The 19,596-nt window shown below is 35.4% G+C and overlaps 1 protein-coding gene and 1 non-coding gene across 2 annotated transcripts in view; both read right to left on the reverse strand.

Annotated features, from left to right (window-relative positions):
• Positions 1-17,043, reverse strand: part of LOC109700678 (aldehyde dehydrogenase 1A1-like) — a 30,952-nt gene extending 13,909 nt beyond the window's left edge. The window contains exons 1-8 of the mRNA XM_020185955.2: positions 16,889-17,043; positions 14,009-14,113; positions 8,249-8,389; positions 6,542-6,671; positions 4,768-4,829; positions 3,430-3,558; positions 2,918-3,031; positions 147-249 (exon numbers count right to left, since the gene is read on the reverse strand). Of these exons, the coding sequence (XP_020041544.1) occupies positions 147-249; positions 2,918-3,031; positions 3,430-3,558; positions 4,768-4,829; positions 6,542-6,671; positions 8,249-8,389; positions 14,009-14,113; positions 16,889-16,954 (850 nt within the window). The 5' untranslated portion in view covers positions 16,955-17,043. The remainder of the gene's footprint in view (positions 1-146; positions 250-2,917; positions 3,032-3,429; positions 3,559-4,767; positions 4,830-6,541; positions 6,672-8,248; positions 8,390-14,008; positions 14,114-16,888) is intronic.
• On the reverse strand, positions 15,423-15,529 carry LOC141415884 (U6 spliceosomal RNA). Its single transcript, XR_012440835.1, has one exon. It is a non-coding gene; the product is annotated as a U6 spliceosomal RNA (small nuclear RNA).
• Positions 17,044-19,596: the final 2,553 nt, after the last annotated feature.

Below are 19,596 nucleotides of genomic sequence, written 5' to 3' on the forward strand. Positions count from 1 at the left end.
ACTTATTAAACATTGCACAAATGTTAGTATTATTAATTCCCTACACTTTGAACTTACTTGTTTGTAAAACTTCAAGTTCACTGCATGGCATTATCAGATACCAAAATGGAGGAAGGGTGAAAAGTTAACAAAGGGGTCATACTCACAGTCAGCATCAGCAAACACGATGCAGGGGCTCTTCCCCCCGAGCTCCAGGGTGACTCTCTTCAGATTGCTTTTACCCGCCGCTTCTTTGATTATTTTGCCAACCTTAAAGCAAGTGTTGCGAAGGAGGAAGCTTAGTCTATATTTTATTTTAAATTTAGATTTACTGGTGAAACTCCCCTAAAGTATTTAATTTCTGTCTTGGCGTATTAACTAAAACCAGAAGTTTTTAGTAGATATTACAGATATTAAAAGAACAAATGTGAGAGCTGATTATGAGTGAGAAACAAAGTATACATTCTTTCCAAGTGCAAGTTTAGGTGGCAAATTAAAAGCTTACTCAATTCTTACCCAAATCTAGTTAAAACCAGAACAAGGAAACCTTAATTTTTATTCCATGAATTCATCCACTTACTTGGAAAATTATTGCAAATTTTATCATTTTTTTTCACAAAGAGGTCTGTGATGAAGACAAAGATATGAATTATTAAAACTATGGGTGAACAATATGTTGTATAGTATTGTGTTATTGCTGTGTGAAGCAGAAAGATAAAATTCTTGAGAACATTTTCTAATTTATGCAATGTTGTTGGGGATTTATTTTAAGTGAATTTGATGATTCATAAAATTCTTAACTTGGTAGAATTTTTCTACTGACCACAAGGATGGCAATCTAATATTTGCCACTTAAAATAGCATTTGGAAGGTCCCTGGTTTAAGCTAAGCCACAAACCTGAAGCTGGAAGAGAACCAACAATAGTTTCTTAAGAGCATTTGAGTTGGCTATTTTTTGTGTGTGTGACTTCTAAAACCATGTTGTATATATTTACTTCTTCAGCATTCATTCAGAGGTAGTTATTGTACTGACTTCTGAAGTAAGAATGAACTAGCAACCTTCAAAAACACTCAGGCAAGAGAGAGATAATAAGGCATTGGGCACACAATTTCATAATCATATATCACAGACACTGGAAAACAGATGGGAAGATTTTAAATTCATTAGGTTCTTAGAACACCAGATATAAGGAGCAAGCCAGAGAGGGAACATGGGGAGTATTTTTAGAGTAGCTTTTGACACAAAGGAGCAATGCATGGGGGAAAAATATTCATGGAATAATCAGAAGTAATAGGGCAAAGTGGCAAAGATCCAGGAAAATCAAATGAAAGGGAAATTTTCCCTCTTAGTTCCTAAAGTAGGGTGAGAAAGAAAAGAGTGGGGGGAGAAAAGAGAAAATAGAAATGAGTATTGAACACACAATAGTCAGGCGATTTTCTGCTAGGTAGGGAGACATATGTTTTATTACTCATTAACACATTTGCTTTTATAACGTACAACTCAGTAAAATAGATATTATTGCCCTTATTTTACACAAAATTAGTAAGGGTACTTAGCTTTTCAGAGACATGCTGCTAGGAGAGGTGGAGGCAGAATTTGATCTAGATATTTCCTAGTCTTTACTTTCAAGGTTATCTTTTGGTAAGTAAAGGGGCCTCCAAATGCTCTATGGGCTGAGGGGTGAGCTAAAACAAGCATGCAGTGATGCTGCCTCTGGAATCAGGGCACAGCAGCCCATAGTGAAAACTTGAGAAGAGAGTATAGAGTCTGGACCCTGAAATGTATGTGGAGTCTCTGTTGGGGAAGATTTAGAATGTGAGACTGCAAAATCAATGCTTGCCTTCTTTTACCTTCTCTGCTGTGATTTCGACCTGTGGCTTCACCATTTTTTATAGTAGTTGTTCTATATTTTGGACAGTCTCACATGGTTTGTCTTTTCCCTGTCACAACTACAGATTTGCATAATGCAACCTTTTTCATTGTCTCATTATCTCAATTCTTGTATAATTAAAATATATACATAATAGAGTGACTAACTAGGATTATTTAATAATTAACTTTCCCTCAACTCACTGTCTAGATTTTTCTTTACCTCTGAGTCTCCAAGGAGTTAAAACACAAGTATTTCTTAAAACCCAGAGCAAGTTTTAGCACAAGCCAGAAATTAGCATTCCTTTTCATAAGCCCCTTTGCAGCACTTTGTATGTATTTTATTTCATCCTGTCTTGTTTCTTATTTGTATTGCCAGCTTTATAAAGAGAATTATGTTCAGTCTTCATCCTCTATGCTGTATACCAAATGAGAGGGATGCATTGTCTTTTATATTGAACATCTAACAATGCCATAACCTAACAGAATGACTTAAGAATGTCTTTGCTTTAAATTTCACTTCTTCCTTTCACAGTGCCCATGGTCGGAGTCCTGATTTTTAACTTTATTTCTGGCCAAATTGGACCACAGAGAACGGTTAGGTAAGGCCATCAGTAACACTGAGGGAAGCTGAGTCTCTGACTACATTTCAGGATGCTTAAGGAAAAGAGATCCCAAATAAGGAGCTAAGGATGAGGCTGTGTTATTTAATTGTTTTAATATTCAAGATATAATTGAATTCATTCATATAAATCACTGTGGCCTAATTTATATTTTCCATCATAAACTTTACCAATCAGATGACATGGGTTTAGCAGATATAATTCATGTGACAGAAAGCAATGAAAATGCTAAAAACAGCTCACTCTATTCCTTCTGACTTTGTAAGAAGTATTTCATTTCATCGAAACCACAATTGCGTATGCTATATGAACATACTTGAAGGCCAGAAAAAGGAACTAAATATGGAAAAGAATTTTAAGGCCATGTCAACTTAAAAACAGTTACATAGGACATGCTTCTGATGATTAGAGATGTCAGCCTTCTTAACTGAGTCAATGACATTACCTCTGTTGATCCCGTGAAGGCCACTTTGTCGATGTCCATGTGAGAAGAGATGGCTGCCCCTGCAGTTGGCCCATAACCAGGGACGATGTTCACCACACCAGGAGGAAACCCTGCCTAAATGGTTAAAAAGCAAAGCAGTTACAACAGAACTCAATAGCCTCTACCTTCGGATAGAATAAAAATTCCTTTAAGTTAAATGTATTTACAGAAGCCAGCAGGCCCTCAAGTAGCTGAAAGAATAATTCTTCATTTCACCATGAGTATATGGCCATGAGAGTTGAACAAAAGAAATAATTGGTCACAAGGTGACTGATTCCAAAGCTTTGAGTCTGTTGGAGACTCCTTTGGGTTGACTACCAGAAACCCCAACCAACTCTCCTGCTACATTCATCCCCACCACTGGAGAAACACCATTTGTAAATAATACAGTTTATAGGAGCACTAAATGAGTATCTCCTGTTATAAATTAGGACTCTTACATTTGTGTGCATGTTTTGATTTAAGAAACTTACCTCTTTTATTAAAGATGCAACATGAAGAGCAGTGAGGGGAGTTTGCTCAGCTGGTTTGACAATCACTGTGTTTCCACAGCTAAGAGCAGGTGCTATCTTCCAAATGAGCATGTCTAGCGGAAAATTCCACTAGAAGGGAATATTTAAGAAGAGAGTCTTTGAGTTGCTCCAAGTAACTGCTAAAGTAAATTCTGCACTTACAAACCCCTCCACTGGAGATGTGAGATAATAATTTTGCAGTTTTCTATAATTGTCTAGTACATGCCATTTAAGTACATTGTTAAAAGCAATGAGTAAATGATAACAAGTTGTGAGTAATCTAGATTAGAGAAGTGAGCAGAAAAGAGCCTCATATATAATCAAATTCTGTAATTTTGAATCCTTATTCTATCAGGGGAAAAAAATCACAATATGCTTTTGATTAAGCATAATTGCTTTTTATGTTCAGAGAGTATGAATATTCACATTTTTCCTCTAGTTCATTTACTTTGTTCACCAAATAATATTATTAGCAGCGTTTATAGCTAGGACAATATTTATGTGGCTCTGAGGTTTGAGACCAGGGCCTTGTACATGTCTTCTATGTGTATATTTGCTTTACCCTAGCCAAGGACAAATTATCTTGTTAAAGATAAACATGTTAGGGTCCACTACTCATGTATGAAAATGAAACAATGAGACTTACTGAAACAATTCTAAGAGTGAGGGGAGAAAAATGAGAATGATGGTGGGGTGACTCTAACTAAGATATATTATAAGCACTATGTACCCCCAGTACAATACTAAGAAAAGACTGCACATATGTAAGTGAAGACCAGTGTCGAGAGTTCTTGCCTTCATAGGCCAAAGAATTGGCTCATGAGGCAGCAAACTGACTTGTGGGATGACAAGGTCAGCACACAAAGTAGGATTTATTAGAGAGTAAGGAAAAGCTGCCCTTAAAGATGGACAGGGAGCCCAGAAAATCGGTAGCTCTCTGTCATTTACAAAGGTTTTTTTTTTTTAATTTGGTACTTTTTTGGGGGGAGGAGAGTCAGGAGTCAGGGGGAGTGGTCTTTTAACATATATCTGCAGGAACATATACACAGTCATTTGAAAGCCTCCTGGTTATGGACCTTGTGGCATTTTTGAGGCATCCTCAAGGGGCCATGACTTATAAAGATGAATGTCCCTTTACAGATGTAGGGTTCACAGTGCTCTCATGGGGGATGGGAGCACTGGCTCACTTTGTCTTCTGATCCCCCAGACCCAACATAAGCAACCATTTCTGTTAGAGACAGTGTTAAGACCAAATTGAATAGAATTAGGGTTTCCCTCTCTCCAACTAAAACAACTTACAGGAATGATTTGGCCACAAACACCAATAGGTTCACGTCTTGTATAAGTGAAAACATCTCCATCTAGAAAATAAAGCACAGCATAATCGAATAAAGCCAAATGTATTTGACATTCACAGAAGAATGGTTTGAAGTTAATGGGAGAGGAATATGTGAACAGTAATTTTAAAAAAGAAAAAAAGAACGTATCTCTAACCTTTACAAAATAAAGCATTAAGCTCTCAAGTGGTAAGTTGGAAGGACAGAAACCATAAAATAGAGTTAGGTGAAAGTAAAGAAGGCAAGATTGGGAAATAGCTGAAAGATAACTTTCTTATCATTTAGGAGGCCTGTGTTGTATACCATCCTTATTCTCAAAGCTTTATATAAAATCAGTGAGAAAGAATATACTCATCTCTGTCTAAGAGAAGAACCATATTCAGCTGTGTTCAAATTTCTATCAGTAAAATAATCTTTTTAGAAAAGGTAATACAATATAAAAATAATAAAATCTCCCTCCAAACAGTAAGCCTTGTTCTTTTTCTTTTGCCTACCAAACAAAAAGCAAACTCTCTTAATCCATGAAAAGTAATCCCTGAAGTGACAGACATTTCTTTCCCATGTGGATTTGACTGAGTCACGTGTCTGTATTTGACATGGTCATCCTGACAGCTTTATTCTCTGCGTTCATCTCTGTTCTAGTTCTCACTGAAGCCTTCTGGCTCTCACATCAAGAAATCTTCTTCTTAAGAACCATAGGGACTTTACTTGGTTTTCTCCATGTTTTCTGAGGGTAAATTAGAGAACTACTAAAATCGCCAAACACTTCTTGATACCACTACAATCTCATTCTCCTTTTTTGAACTTCTAGGCTACCACTTCTAACTTAGATCAGAAATGCATAACAGGGCAGTCCTGGAGTTATATTGTTAAAGTCAACACATTTATAGGAGTTAAATTTTATCCTTAATATTTCCCAAATTAATGTTATTTCATGTGTTGATTCTGTTATGTGCACATTACACTAAATAATGCATACATAAACATTTTTATAGAGATAATTTTTTGTGTGGTACTGTATAAAGAACTCAAGGTTTACACGTTGAACCACTGCACCAGCCTTTTTTTCTGAATGGTTTTTTCCAAGGCAGGGTCTCATGAGGTATTTCCCTAGGCTGGCTTTGAAATGCAATCCTCCTGTTCTCTGCCTCTGAGTAGCTAGGATTACAGGTATGAGCCAGTGGCTCCTGGCTCATAAAGAAATTCTTAACTTAAGATGTAATTGGAGTCTCATCTTGCTATGGAGCTATTTGAAATGAATCAATATGAATTAGCTTAATTAGTCTGGTCTATACTGAGTTTGAACAGGCATGGATGAGCATGACAGACTCATACTGGAATATGCAAACAGAAAAATAATTGCATTATAGAAAGGATATAAATGTCACTATGAAAAAGAAACTCAAATAAATAATTTCAGAGGCCAGCTTTTTAATGTTTGATCACTTTGAGAGACAATACCTTCAAATTAGTAATTGCAGCTATAAGAATGCTCTTACTGTAATATTTTCTAAAATATCTCATGTCTTCTGCAGGATTATGTAGAAACACCTTTAACAAGCATTTATTGAACCTTAACAGAATGTCCATGTTCAGAATGGGGTTGCCTTAAAGTCAAGGGGAAAATAATTTTGCCTAATTTGGTTGACATTTTTAACAGGAAAAGTGTGAAATCATTCAGCTCTGTTATCATCTCACACTTACACCAATCCTGCTGGTTTCCTAAATCTACTTACCACTTGGTATGGTGTAGCCATGGATCTTGTCAGCCCAGCCTGCAAAGTACTGTAATGTTTCTATGCACCCTCCTAACTCCATCAGGTATGTTGAATGAAATATTTTTCCACCATTAATTGACTCCATTGTCTGAAAAACAGATCAATCCCCTTATCCAAAATTCTACAACATATTACATTAAAAATATACAGTCAATATTTCCAGTAATCATGTGCTAGAAACTTTTAGAACTAGAAGAAATCTTAAATTATCCAAAAAATGAAAGTAACTTGTTTATGGTCACATAGCAAGATCCCAATGGAATGGGTAGTGAGATACTGCTGGGTAAACTCTGGTGTTTTTTCTATGAATAGTTGAGTATCTTCCAGTTCACCAATGTTCTAGGAGTTGGTGACAACTGGATATATAACTAGCTGGTAAAATACTACCTAGTCTCCTTGGACAGCTCAGAGTTCTGACACAATTTCACTTGTAATCTGACTATGGTGATAATGTAGTGTTAGTGACAATCATGCCTCAAAAATTATTTTTAATTTCATTTTCCACCTGAACACAACCTATTCATACAAATTTAACACCTGAATCTTTCACCCACAAATTTTCTTCTGCAGTATTTTCAAGTACAAGCCTCCTAGTTTGAGCACTACTACAATACTTATCATTTGACAGTCAAACTCCAAATTTCAACATTTTCTGTTCTAGTTGTACAGCAATTGTACAATGACCTTTCTCTTCTTTTCCTCTTTTCTGATGTAGTGCTCTAAAGAACTCTTTGGGGTCTAGTGTTCTGCTGGGTGGTAACCTGGTAGGAATGAACAGGTGATTAACTGCTAAAGCTGTTCTGTCTCTATATTATACTGTCCACCATGCCTAAATGTAAGCAAACATGGTTTTTGTGTGACTGTGATTCCTTTCCCTTTCCCCCACACATAGAATGGATGGAGGGAAGCCTGTTGTCATTGGCTGTCAACACCATACATTCTACAAATCAGAGATGTGAGAGAAGCTAAGTTTTAATGAAGTCTTCTGTCTTCCTATAGGACATTTTGGTTAGTACAGTTTTCTTATACACAACCTCTGATTTTATATTTTTGTCTTTGAGTAATAAATTATCCTTTAACTATAATTGCTAATTTTTCAAAATGAAATGAAAGGCTCCTTGATACTTCCACTCTAAGATTCTAATGATAACAAAAATTTATTCTGAAATCCAATCAGGGTATTAGTTTGTGTTAAAGTGGTATTATTGTATTGCCTGGCTGATGAGTCTGGACAAAGCCCTCCTCTACCCATGTTATGTGCTGACTCTGTGTAACTGATAACTGCCAAAAATTTTAAAACAGTATAACCAGCAAAGATATAAACGTACATTTTATAAATCCAATAACAATTAGATTTTATCTCTTTATTCTTTGTCATTTCCATCTGTGATGATGAAAAACCAGATCATTTAATTATGAACATTAACATTTCCAAAACAGAAAGAGTAGCTGTTTATTAAATATTTTTCTGAGTTAGGTTAGGGAAAATAAAATTTATTTTAGAGAAATATTTTGAGCACTTATAACAAAACTGAAGAGATTTCCCAATAAATTTGGGAAACCTGGTACATCATTCTAGCAGATTCACATAATATTTTACCTAGACCAAAAGAAGGCAATTCTATGTCTACTGTGCTCACCAAAAACAAAATTGATAATACTCACTGCTAGGAGCAGACGATCTCTTTCAATTAATTTAGCCAGCTTGAAGAGCAGGCGTCCCCTCTCCGAAGCATCCATAGTACGCCATGGAGAACCAATCTGGAAAGCCTGTCTTGCAGCCTTCACTGCCTTGTCAACATCTGCCTGTAAATTACAAAGAATTCAATTCAGTAGTCTCAGCCAGTTGGATTAGCAACTCCAATGGCAATAACTCTATAAAGAAGACCAGGGTTCTTCATAAACAGACTCAATTAGCCCAAAGTCTAGCACATTCCATACTTCGGTACAGTATGTTGGAATGACTCTTGAGTAATCTTTAGATAAGCTCAATACATTCTCAAATATTTGATTTCCTAGAAAATAAATTTTATCATGTAGTAATCATTGCTATTATATTCTATTTCAATAGGATATTTTGAGTTTTAATCTTATTTCAAGTAATATTCTAATAACTTTACTCATAGTAGTCACTTAGTTCTCAATAATTTTCTGGAACAAACATGTTGCCCATTTTACAGATAGATAAACTGAATAAAGAAAATGAGGAGATTGGTTCAAGGTTAATGACATAAGTACTGCTGAACTAAGATTCAAATAGATCTGGTCTGACTGTAGACCCTTGCTCTTCCTCACACATTAAACTCCTTTGGTAATTGAATTGCAGTAGTTGTGCACAGTTCAAGATCACAAATAGCAAGTATCTTCTGTGGTCTTTGGAGACTCTATAAACTGTCCACTTTCATGAGGATTTTACTGAAGACTGAAGAACTTTTCTTTGCTGTTGATGAGCAAGCATTACAAATGTGTACACAAATTCCTTTTGTGTAGAGGAAAAAAAGAATAGAGGGAGTAGATGGAACTGGTCTATGGAAAGGTCTGAATGTAATGCACCCCCTTTTCTCAGCTGGGTAAAAAATCCTATTCACTCCTTAATTAGGTAAAAGAGTCATTTTCTTTTTATTAGTAATGCACTGCTTAAAGCTCCATTGAGTCAAGCAAAGGTGCAAAAATAGAATAAGTTTGCACTCACATTAGTAAGTCTCACCTCCTTGTCTTCACCCATGCTCTTTCTTCTCTTTGTGGTTTTCTAAATTAGGCATAGTCTTTAGTTTCTTCCTAATCCGCCTGGTTTCCAAACTCTGTCTTGCAATTCCATTCCCCTATAGATCTCTGTTCAGATCTCCTCTCATTTCCTACAGAATATACCTACTACAAGTGTCACCACTTCTTTCATTACTATTTCATGTGGTTTTATTTTTCTCATCAAGTTAACTGCAAATATATCAAAGGCATATGTCATTACAATATCTATATTTTATAAATGTGATTGACTATAGCACAGAATTCCAAAAATCATGATGACATCACAGGACAGTAAATTGAAAGTCCTTTCATGGGATGTAGAATTCCCTTTGACAATTAGGGTAGAAGGAAGTAAACTAACCTCAGTTTTTGAAGTTGCTTAAAATTAAGCTGAAACCCATCCAAGGGTGATACCTCTTCAAATTGATGTTCTTCTCTAGAGTCTACTCAATTAACAAGATCCAAACTTACAAGTCAGCACATTAAAATGCTAATAAAGAAACAGTTTTTATAGTTCAGATATTCCTTGAGTTATAGTAGAATTATATCCTGTTAAACCCATAAAAAGTTAGAAATATTCTAAGTTGAAATGCACTTCTGACTCACCAAACATCATAATTTAGCTTAGCTTGTCATACATGTGCTCAGAATACTGAAAACATATTTTGTAATGAAGTGTTGATTAACTATCCTGTTTAATTTATTGAACAGTGAGTGCACTATGGGTTACAGAATTGATTGTTTACCTTTGTGATTATATGTATTGTTGGGAGCCTTGCCCAACAATGAAAGAGAATATCATATTACATATGCTAGCCTGGGAAAAGATAGAAATTCAAAGTAAAGTATCTACTGAATGTGTATTGCTGCTGCATCTTATACTTACGTAAATCAGGGACTATCTGTATTTATCATCAAACTGTTAGGAACTGGTGAAAGAAGGGTTTTTTAGAGGTATGATCTGATCTAGTGATATTTTACTGATTACAAGCAAGATTCATTCACTATAGTACTTCATATAGTGGTTTATCTTAGTGTCAAACTTCTGGGAGGATGATGTGTGTGTGTGTGTGTGTGTGTGTGTGTGTGTGTGCATTTATTTCTTGCTTTCTTGAGAAATGCATAGACAGTACCCATTTTAGACATTCAGTTAATCATGTGCGTTGCTTATATTTGGACACTTTTTTATCCCACAAGTTGTAACCTTTTCCAAATTTAATTCAGAGAGCACTTTTTGAGATAAAGCCAATCCGAGATTACCTGCAGGGTCTTTGGATACCATGGCTTATAAAATAAATGGAGCTTTTTGTATAAACAGACTTGCATGAAACAGCTTTCATTTGGATCCTTCTTCCCAATGTTCTATCATTAGCCTTAGTCAAATATAAGCTATCTCAGACATCTTTGCCTTTGAAAAGGAAGTGGTAAAACAGGCTTGAAGACAAGTAATTCTTGCATATGAAAAACACATCTCTAGATAACGATGCTCTAAATAAATACATTCTTTTTGTTAGGTCTTTTGGATCTTCCCCTTTTCCCACACACATCTAATGTTCTAATATTGCAGAAGCAGTAATAGGGTAATGACAGCTACTGTATAGTTTCAGAACAAAATATTTTGGATATAAATTCTTATTTCTCTTTATTAGTTATGTAAATTTAGAAGCATCCAACCACCCATTTATTTATCTAAAGATTCCATACACATTCCACTGTGTAGTATTCTCTTATCATCAATCAACTAGTGATAGATTAGTGAAGTATTCAATTAAATGGATGGAGCATACAACAAATCATCACCCCACTGTATTATAAACTGAAAAGCATAGTCAGCCCTCAGTATCTAGGTGGAACTGGCTTTGGGGTGCACTTATAGGAAGCCTAATCTTATGAATGTGCAAATCTTTTATATAAGTTGACACAGTATTTATATATGTACAACTGTAGCTTTGAATAACCTCTAGATTAGTTACATTCCTAGTGGTATGTAAATGTTAGGTAAAGAGTTGCTATAATGCATTGTTTAGAGAATAATAAGAAAAACTATCTATAGACATTCAGTATAGACAAAACCATGGTAGTCCTAATTACATAGTCCATGTCGGCAACAGCTTAACTTTTTTATCCCTTGTTGGTTAAATACACAGATGAAGAATTTATGGGTACAGAGTGTCTATGTGTTCTAAAATGGAATATGTTCTGCTCTTCCACAATTTCTTTAAGGTTCAGGTTTTATGTAAAATCAGGGTAAGCTGTCTTATAGAGATGTGTTAAAGACTAAATGCAATAACCCTTGACATACAATTTCAATATGAAAGACATCAGTTAAGTGTTCATTAGATGAGACAACTGTTGATATCCTACAAGATTAAACAACATTACAGTAACTCTCAGCAATTCTACATTTTTACATTTCTTTTCCATTTGCACTGCCTTCTACTACTATAGGTCCTTATTATTTCATATTGCTAACAGCCTACCAAGTGCATGCTCCTTCCTTGCAATTGTCTTGCTTAGTGCTAACAAGCTAATTTTCCTCATATAGTTTAATCTTCTCAGTTTCCCTTTTAATGTCTACAACTGCTCCCTTTTATGGACTCTCCCAGGGACAAACTCATGTACTTGGGCCCACCTCACCTGCTCTAACTTTATGTTCACAATTTTTCTGCTCTCTCTAACCCAGCCCTTCACACCTAGACAACATAGTGTGTGTGTTTGTGCTGACACAACTGTGTTTTTAAATTTCAACTCCTCAGCCTTGCTAAAGTCACTCAAGTAAGTAGAGGTGTGTTTGAGGTAAAATAATGTGTGAGTCTCTAGAAAGGTCTGATAAAAGGTATTAATGATTATTTTTTAGTGTAAGAATATGTTTTTCTCTTATTTCTGGAAATGCCCCTTAGAACATAGGCTTCTGGGTACCTATAGCACTTTGCTAGTGACAATTTGTATTTCTCTGCCCAAGTTTGGACTTCTAGCAATTCATGAAGTTATAAAGTGATTGTTATAGCAGATTCCAATCATAAACTATCTACCTGTCAAAATCCATGCCCTTATTTACACATCTACAATCAACTGATTTTCCACAAAGGGATCAAAGTCATACACTGGAGAAAAGGGAGCCTGTTCAACAAATGATGTTGACAAAACTGGGTTATCCATATGCAGAAGAAAAAAATCTATAACCCTACGCTTTGCTATATACAAAAATCAACCAGATGGACCAATGATGCCCCAAAAAACACCTGAAATGACTGGAAGAAAACATAAGGAAGTTCTTCAAGACATTGGCAATGAAGAATTTATGAATAGTTGAACTCTTTAACATACACAGAAAGTGAAATCTGAAAGCCAATGATGTCTGTTAATTTGATTCTGTTTCTACTTCTCAAATTGTTGACTCCTGCACTTAAACTCTATACTCCTGCCCTTCCATTCCTGGGTCTCACTTGGTTCTGGTGATACTACAATCTGAATTCAGAACCTCCTGAAAATCCAGAAAGTTCCCCAGGTCTATTGCTGTTTTGGAATAGGCCCATATGACTTAGTCAGTACCTTGAGATTTGTGGTCTCATGGACTGAGGCTGAGGTAATGAAGGAATGGAACCTGGACAGGAAAGTGTGATTGCCACAATTAACTGAAATATTGTGTCATGAATGGTATCATCTCTGAATTTTGCTGATTTCATCATAGTTTTTTCATGTAGCAAATTTTTGTCTTCATATTTTATAATACACAGATTTAAAGATCAGTGATCTCTTGGCAGGTAAAGAGCAGAAAAATTACTTCAAATTAAACTTAGAAACACAAACAAGTTTTTACATATAGTTCAGATCAAAATTCTGAAGCCTTTTGCTCTCCTCACCCCTCATGCTGTTTAACATCACCCTGTCTTACTTTTACATTAATCACAAGGTGAAGGAATAACCCTGTCAGTCTTAGACTCTGCCTGGGGTTAGGAGAATGACGCTTAAATGCTGATTTCATGATTTATTTGCAATGTCAATTTGAGTAAATTACTAAACCTTCTGTTCTTCCATTTTTATTAACATCTGTACATATAATTAAATATAGCATCACCTTCATACATTTGCCTTAGGTATTAAATTAAAACAGGATTTAGTAGTTAAAAATGATCACCATATAAATTTGGTTTTCATTTTTGTTATTACTACCTAAAATATATCAACTTTTAATTTGCTATTCAATTTTAGTCACTTTAAAAATAAGTCATAAAAGTATTGGTTAAAGTTAATTCAATAATTTTTAGTGAAATAACTTGGTATTACATTGTTTTTAAATTCTTATATTATCATTTAATTTACTCTAGCTACATAAAGAGGGAATTTTATATGAGTAAAGAATTTATCTCCTTTTTAACTCTGTGGTCAATTCCTTCTTATGCAGTCTTTTGTGTAATAAAGCTAAACACTTTTCCAATTGTAAAACAATCAAGGAAAATACCATGAAACAATAACTACATCGCACAGAGCAGAAGCTCATTGTCATTACATGACTATTTAGTTTCCATGACCAAGGATAACTTATAAACTTTCCCCAGCCTGCCTGAGGGCCACATTTTCATGACATGTCTTCATGAATTTGCAGTGGAGATTGGGAGCTCAGAATGGTGACATGGAAGAAAACCTGGCATGACAGGGAAGCAGCATTTAGAAACTCACCTTATCCCCTTCTTCTACCTGGCAGATTTCCTCCTCAGTTGCAGGATTGAGGACAGGGAACTTCTTGCCACTCACTGAATTATGCCATTCATTGTTTATGAAGATCTGTAGGAATGCAGAGAAGGTAGACAATAAAAACATTTAACTATGCAGCAAATTTTAGAAATTTCTGGAAACTTACATGAAGAATTACGCAATATACCTAAATGTGTATCCACATACTCTCGAAATACTTTCATTGTTTCTGACATTTTATATATAAACATACACCAATACACATAAGCATGAGTGCACAACACACTAAAAAGAGTAGTGTGTTTAAGTTTCATGAAGGTATCCAGTCATTTCAACACTAAGAAAATGTCACCTGTTGCTAAAACTGTTTTCTTCTTGAAATAGCTGTGAATTTGGGGTAAAAGCAGACGTTTTGTTGGGTTGGTTCTTTTTAAGTCATTGCTCACACTTTCCTGTACTGATCTTTAGATCATTTGAGGCTACAGGTGATCAGGTACCACAATTGATCACCTTTCTGATGCTTTATTTTACTGTTTTAAAGCTGGCTTTACAGTGGGATTTAAATGAAGCTTACTTAGAAAAACTGCCTCTTGTTATGTTTTGTCACTGACGTTTTAAAGTCATTGGAATTCCATTTTTCTTTTGGAAAGAGTATCTCATTATCTATCTTCAGATGAGATCAGGTACTAGATTTCCTAGTGAGCCTTTCTTAGTGAAAAAAAAGAGGGGTCCAGAAACTGTTGTTCTGCACACACTGGAAAGGAGCAGAAATATGAAAACAGCCTGATGTGTCATTTAACATGTCTGAGATCCAAGTTTTACAGTCTTAAATTTGCAGTTCATTAAGAAATAAATGTTAGAAACGCATTTCCTTTTACAAGATAAAAATTTTTGGTGGAATCAAATTAATAAAAACCCATTTTAAATAACACATGTATAAACACCAATTGAATATGTGGATGAAATTTGATTTCTTTTACTTTTTTTAAAAAAACAAATGGCTTTATAAATGTTAATTTGTTTCTTGTTTTTATTTAAAAAATACCCTTTTTGTGATTAAAAAAACATATGATCTGTTTTGCTGAAATGCAGGATTTCTTTTCTTTTTATCCCTTTATTTGTTGTACATTATTATTAAGCATATGATAATAATGAAATTATTTATTTAATATTTTATTATGGGTAGCTGATGCATACAGTTTTTGTTTGTTTTGTTGTTTGATTTTGTTTGTTTTGCTATTCAGAGAACTCAAGGCCTGTGTCTGCTAAGTAGGCACTTTACCATTTGTGCCATACACCAAGCCTAGTCTGCTTTAGTTATTTCTGGGATAGATTCTTCTGGTTTGCCTAGGCTGGCCTGTACCACATTCATCTTCTTCTTCTTCTTTTTTTTTTTTTTTTAAATATGGAACGCTTCACAAATTTGTGTGTCATCCTTGTGCAGGGGTCATGTTAATCTTCTCTGTATCATTCCAATTTTAGTACATGTGCTGCCGAAGCGAGCACCACATTCTTCTTCTTTATGCTTCCTACATAACTGGGATGATAGGCACATGCCACCATTCCCAGCTATTTGTTGAGATGGGGGGTTTCACTAACTTTTTGTGGGGGCTGGCCTCAAACTATAGTCCCCCTGATCTCTGTCTCCCAAGAAGCTAGAATTATAGGCATGAGACACCACACTTGGCCAATATAGAGAGATTTCAAAGAAGGGTGATTTATAGACTGAGTTTTAAAATGTATTTTCATTCAGATACTTGTCCTTACGTGATATTAAAGGATGATTTATTAATAGCTGAACCCCGAGGGACAATGTATTAAACACCAATCCATAATGTTTAAATTCATTGGTATGCTAAATGCAAATACTTTGTGATTAAAAATTCCCAGTGTTGGCTACAAGGATTACACATTTTGCACATGAGTACACTATGATATTTGTGATTTGGTATAAAATGGATAAGGACAAGCCTTCTCATTTGCCTCTTCACACCAATACAATTATTCATACAAAAACAGCATCATTCTCTGTATGTTAAAGAGTTCAAAAAACTGCAGTGCTGGTCCAGTTTGAGAGAAAAAGATGTGGGTTAGATTGTTTCTTTCTGTTTTATTTTTCATTTAGGAGTCCTGAGATGTGTAAGGAAAGAGACTTAACTATGCAATAGGTCAAGTTGAGAGAAACTCTCAGAACAACAGCAATAGGATCCATTTCCTAATTCTCCCTCACTACAGATTTTGAAGTCTGGGTTTGGCTCTTTCTCTTGTTGTTCTAAATATTTATCAGTTAACAATTACACATCTGCTCCAAAAGCAACAAATTGGCTGGAGAAAAAAATATGCATTGTTTCTTTCCCAAAATATGCAAAATAATACAAGTCCAATCGAAATTTTATGAAACGGCCTTCAAACCATTATCACATTTAAGTCATCTGATGTTAACACTCATTTTATTTAAAATACAGGAAAATATTATTTCATTGTGTTGTTTTTTCTTTTAAAAAATTCTCACTTGTTTGACCCATTCTAGAGTATTTGCCTCAGTTTTCACATAGGCTGGGTGTACTGAAGTTAATAAAACTGCTTACCAAAGTCCACTGATTTCTGCCATGTGAACCTTTCTCACAAAACAGAACTTCTTTTACTTGGAGATATTTCAGTACATAAATTCATGAAAAGTTGTCTGATATGATTTAGAATACATTATTTGTTCAAGACACTAAACCCAGACCTGCATTTTACAAACCTTTTATTTTTGTATATACAGGGGGCTCTTTACATTTTATTTAAATTGACATTTTAAGCTTTAAATAGATATACTCTTCACAAACCTAAGGCAAAGCAGCACATAAAAATTATACTAACCTTAGTATACTGAATCTTCAAATTGGTGAGTGGGGTAGGTAAGTCTGGCTTTCCAGAGAACTGCATTTCCGATATGGTTCCTGAAACACAGGTGAAAGGCTCAGCAAATTGGTTCTGATAGGGCACTTGGCTTTACTTTTTCCTTTTTATCTGCACAGGGCTAGGGTTTATTTGCATATTGGGATATGACTGGATGAGCAGACTTGGAACAGAACATAAATGACACTATTTATTTGTCAAGTCAGCCTTTGCCTTTAAACTTAGATCCTTAAGAATCCAGCTCGCCAGGACTGAAAGTTGCATCTGGAGACAGTGCGCTATTTACAGCTGAATTAATTTACAAAGCAGAAACCTGTGATAAGGATATGCTTAGTAGCTGTTCTGGCCAGTAAAGATACATTTTTTGTTTTGGTTTTGGGGGAGGTGCTCTGTTTTTTACTTTAAATGCTTTTTATGCTACTATGTAACTTTCGGTTCTCTGACAAATTTGGAATCAGATTTTGAGAGCTGAAAAGTATCTAAGAGGGCATTTGTCCTCAGTAGGAGCTAGTAAATCAATCAATCTCATTGCTGCTGAGGAAAGAAGGGCCATCTATTTATATCCTCCCTAAATTAGCTTTAAAAAATTCAATCAGGTGTATCTTCAGTGCTGGCTAAGTAGACCTAGTATGATTTCAGGAGCCCTAATCTCTATTTTCTATGTGCAAAAAGAAAAGTCAGCAAGACTTTGAGGGAACTCAGAAGACACTGCCATACATGGCTACCACAGCACACTATATGGCAATGTCATCTGTGAAAACTCATCTAAAATGAAAGCAACCTCCGGTTTTTGAAGGTGGCTATATTTATCAGTCGTTATAGACAATTGTACAAAGAAAGAATTAAAAGAGCACTCCCAAATAATTTATATTCTTAATTTTTTAAGCTGAGAACATTCATAAAAGACAATTTGAAACTGTACAACTCCCATTTTAAGTACAATGCTTTATTGTGTTGAACCTCAAGGAAAAGCTACAAAGGGAGCAACATAAAATTCTTTGGATGCTCTGATTAACAGTAACAATTTCTTTCTAATGAAATTGTCAGCTCACTGAATATGGGACTTGGATGGGGAAACTAAGAATCTGGTGTTGGATCCTCTGTTTCTCTTTCTACCCTAACATCATATTCCCATTTTATAGACAGTGAGATGATAAGCAGCTTGCTTACCATCACAGAGCTAAGGAGAAAAAGGCCAAAAGTCTCATTTCAGACCAGTCTGACTTCTAAAAAGAGATGCAGATAGAAACTCCTGTGTTCTATTTGACATTCTTTCTCTCTCTCAATTCCTTTCTTTTAGGAAAAGCCATTTGTTTCTTTTTCATAAATGTGTTTTGAGTAAAATGCACAATTGCCTAGGAGCTGTTAGGTAACATGAGGAACAGAAACAGTGGTTTTGTTGCCTTCTTCTGCTTCTATCTACACAGTTGTTTGTGGATTCAAACACTAGTTTACTTGATGTCCTGGAAGTGGAAGCACAAGACTTTATAGCACACTTGGCATGTCATCTCATTCTTTAGATTAGCCCATACTTGACTGGATTTTGTTTCATAATTATGTAAGAACGAAAAGTCTCTTTAGACCAAACATTACTGAGTATAAAGGAAACAGCTTTGGAGACAGGTTACCACACCTGCCCATTTCATTTCAACAAATATTTACTGAGAATCATTTATACATCAGATATTATTCAGCCTTTACTTCATTTGAAGGGCAGTTCTTTTCTGTCCAGAAGCAATATGGCTCAAGGTGTATATTTTGGGGGTAACAGGCACTGCAAGAGCTTATTTTGCAGAATAGCAGATTGCTGGGAATGACTACACGAGCGAGAGAATTTTTCTTCACTTCCTTGTCTTCCAGTGGGGAACTGGCTTTGGTGAGAACAAGGGGGCTGGGGAGGCACACTTCAAAACTGAACCCAGGGCAATGCACTTTTATTGCACGTCAAGCTTATGCAGCAGGCGAGAGGCAGGGCTAATACTTCAACATGGGATTCTTGCCAAGGGGTATTTAATCTTTTCCTTCTTAGGGACAAGTTAAATTACACACACACACACACACACACACACACACACACACACACAGTAAGAGAGAGAAATAAGAAACATAAGATAATATTCATCTCTTGAATGTGACTTCTTCCAACTCTTCTCTCACATTTTCTGATTTCAAAATCTTAAACAATTCATTGAAGCTGAATTTCCTGCTTAGTCACAGGCCACATCTTGGGACCCTGTTGCTTCAAGCATGGCTGACGAGTCAGCCTTTTGCAGTGTATGTAAGTCTGTATTTTTGAAGCCTGCGCTTTTATCAGATAACATGTAATTCTAATGCCTATTTGAGTTTTAAAATTAAATATTTAGATTTTCCTACTTTGGAAAAGGCAAACCTTGTTTGAGGCAAGATAATCTGTGTTTCACTGGTGAGCTGATTTTAAAAATAGAAGTGAAATTTGAGTGTGTGTATTTGTGGTCTAATTTTAGTTCATCTGACATTTTTCCTCAGCTTAGCAGAATTGTCTGGTCTATTGATCCCTCCTGTTCTTCATATATTCCATCATTGTCTTATGTCACTGAGATGGTACATGTCTTTCTCACCTGGGACAATCAGGACACTCAGTCAGTCTTTTTTATGGTCTCTAAAACAATGGTATATTTGAGTCTCTATAG

Source organism: Castor canadensis, chromosome 13 (assembly GCF_047511655.1).
Source record: "Castor canadensis chromosome 13, mCasCan1.hap1v2, whole genome shotgun sequence".
In the NCBI taxonomy this organism is placed as follows: Eukaryota; Metazoa; Chordata; class Mammalia; order Rodentia; family Castoridae; genus Castor; species Castor canadensis.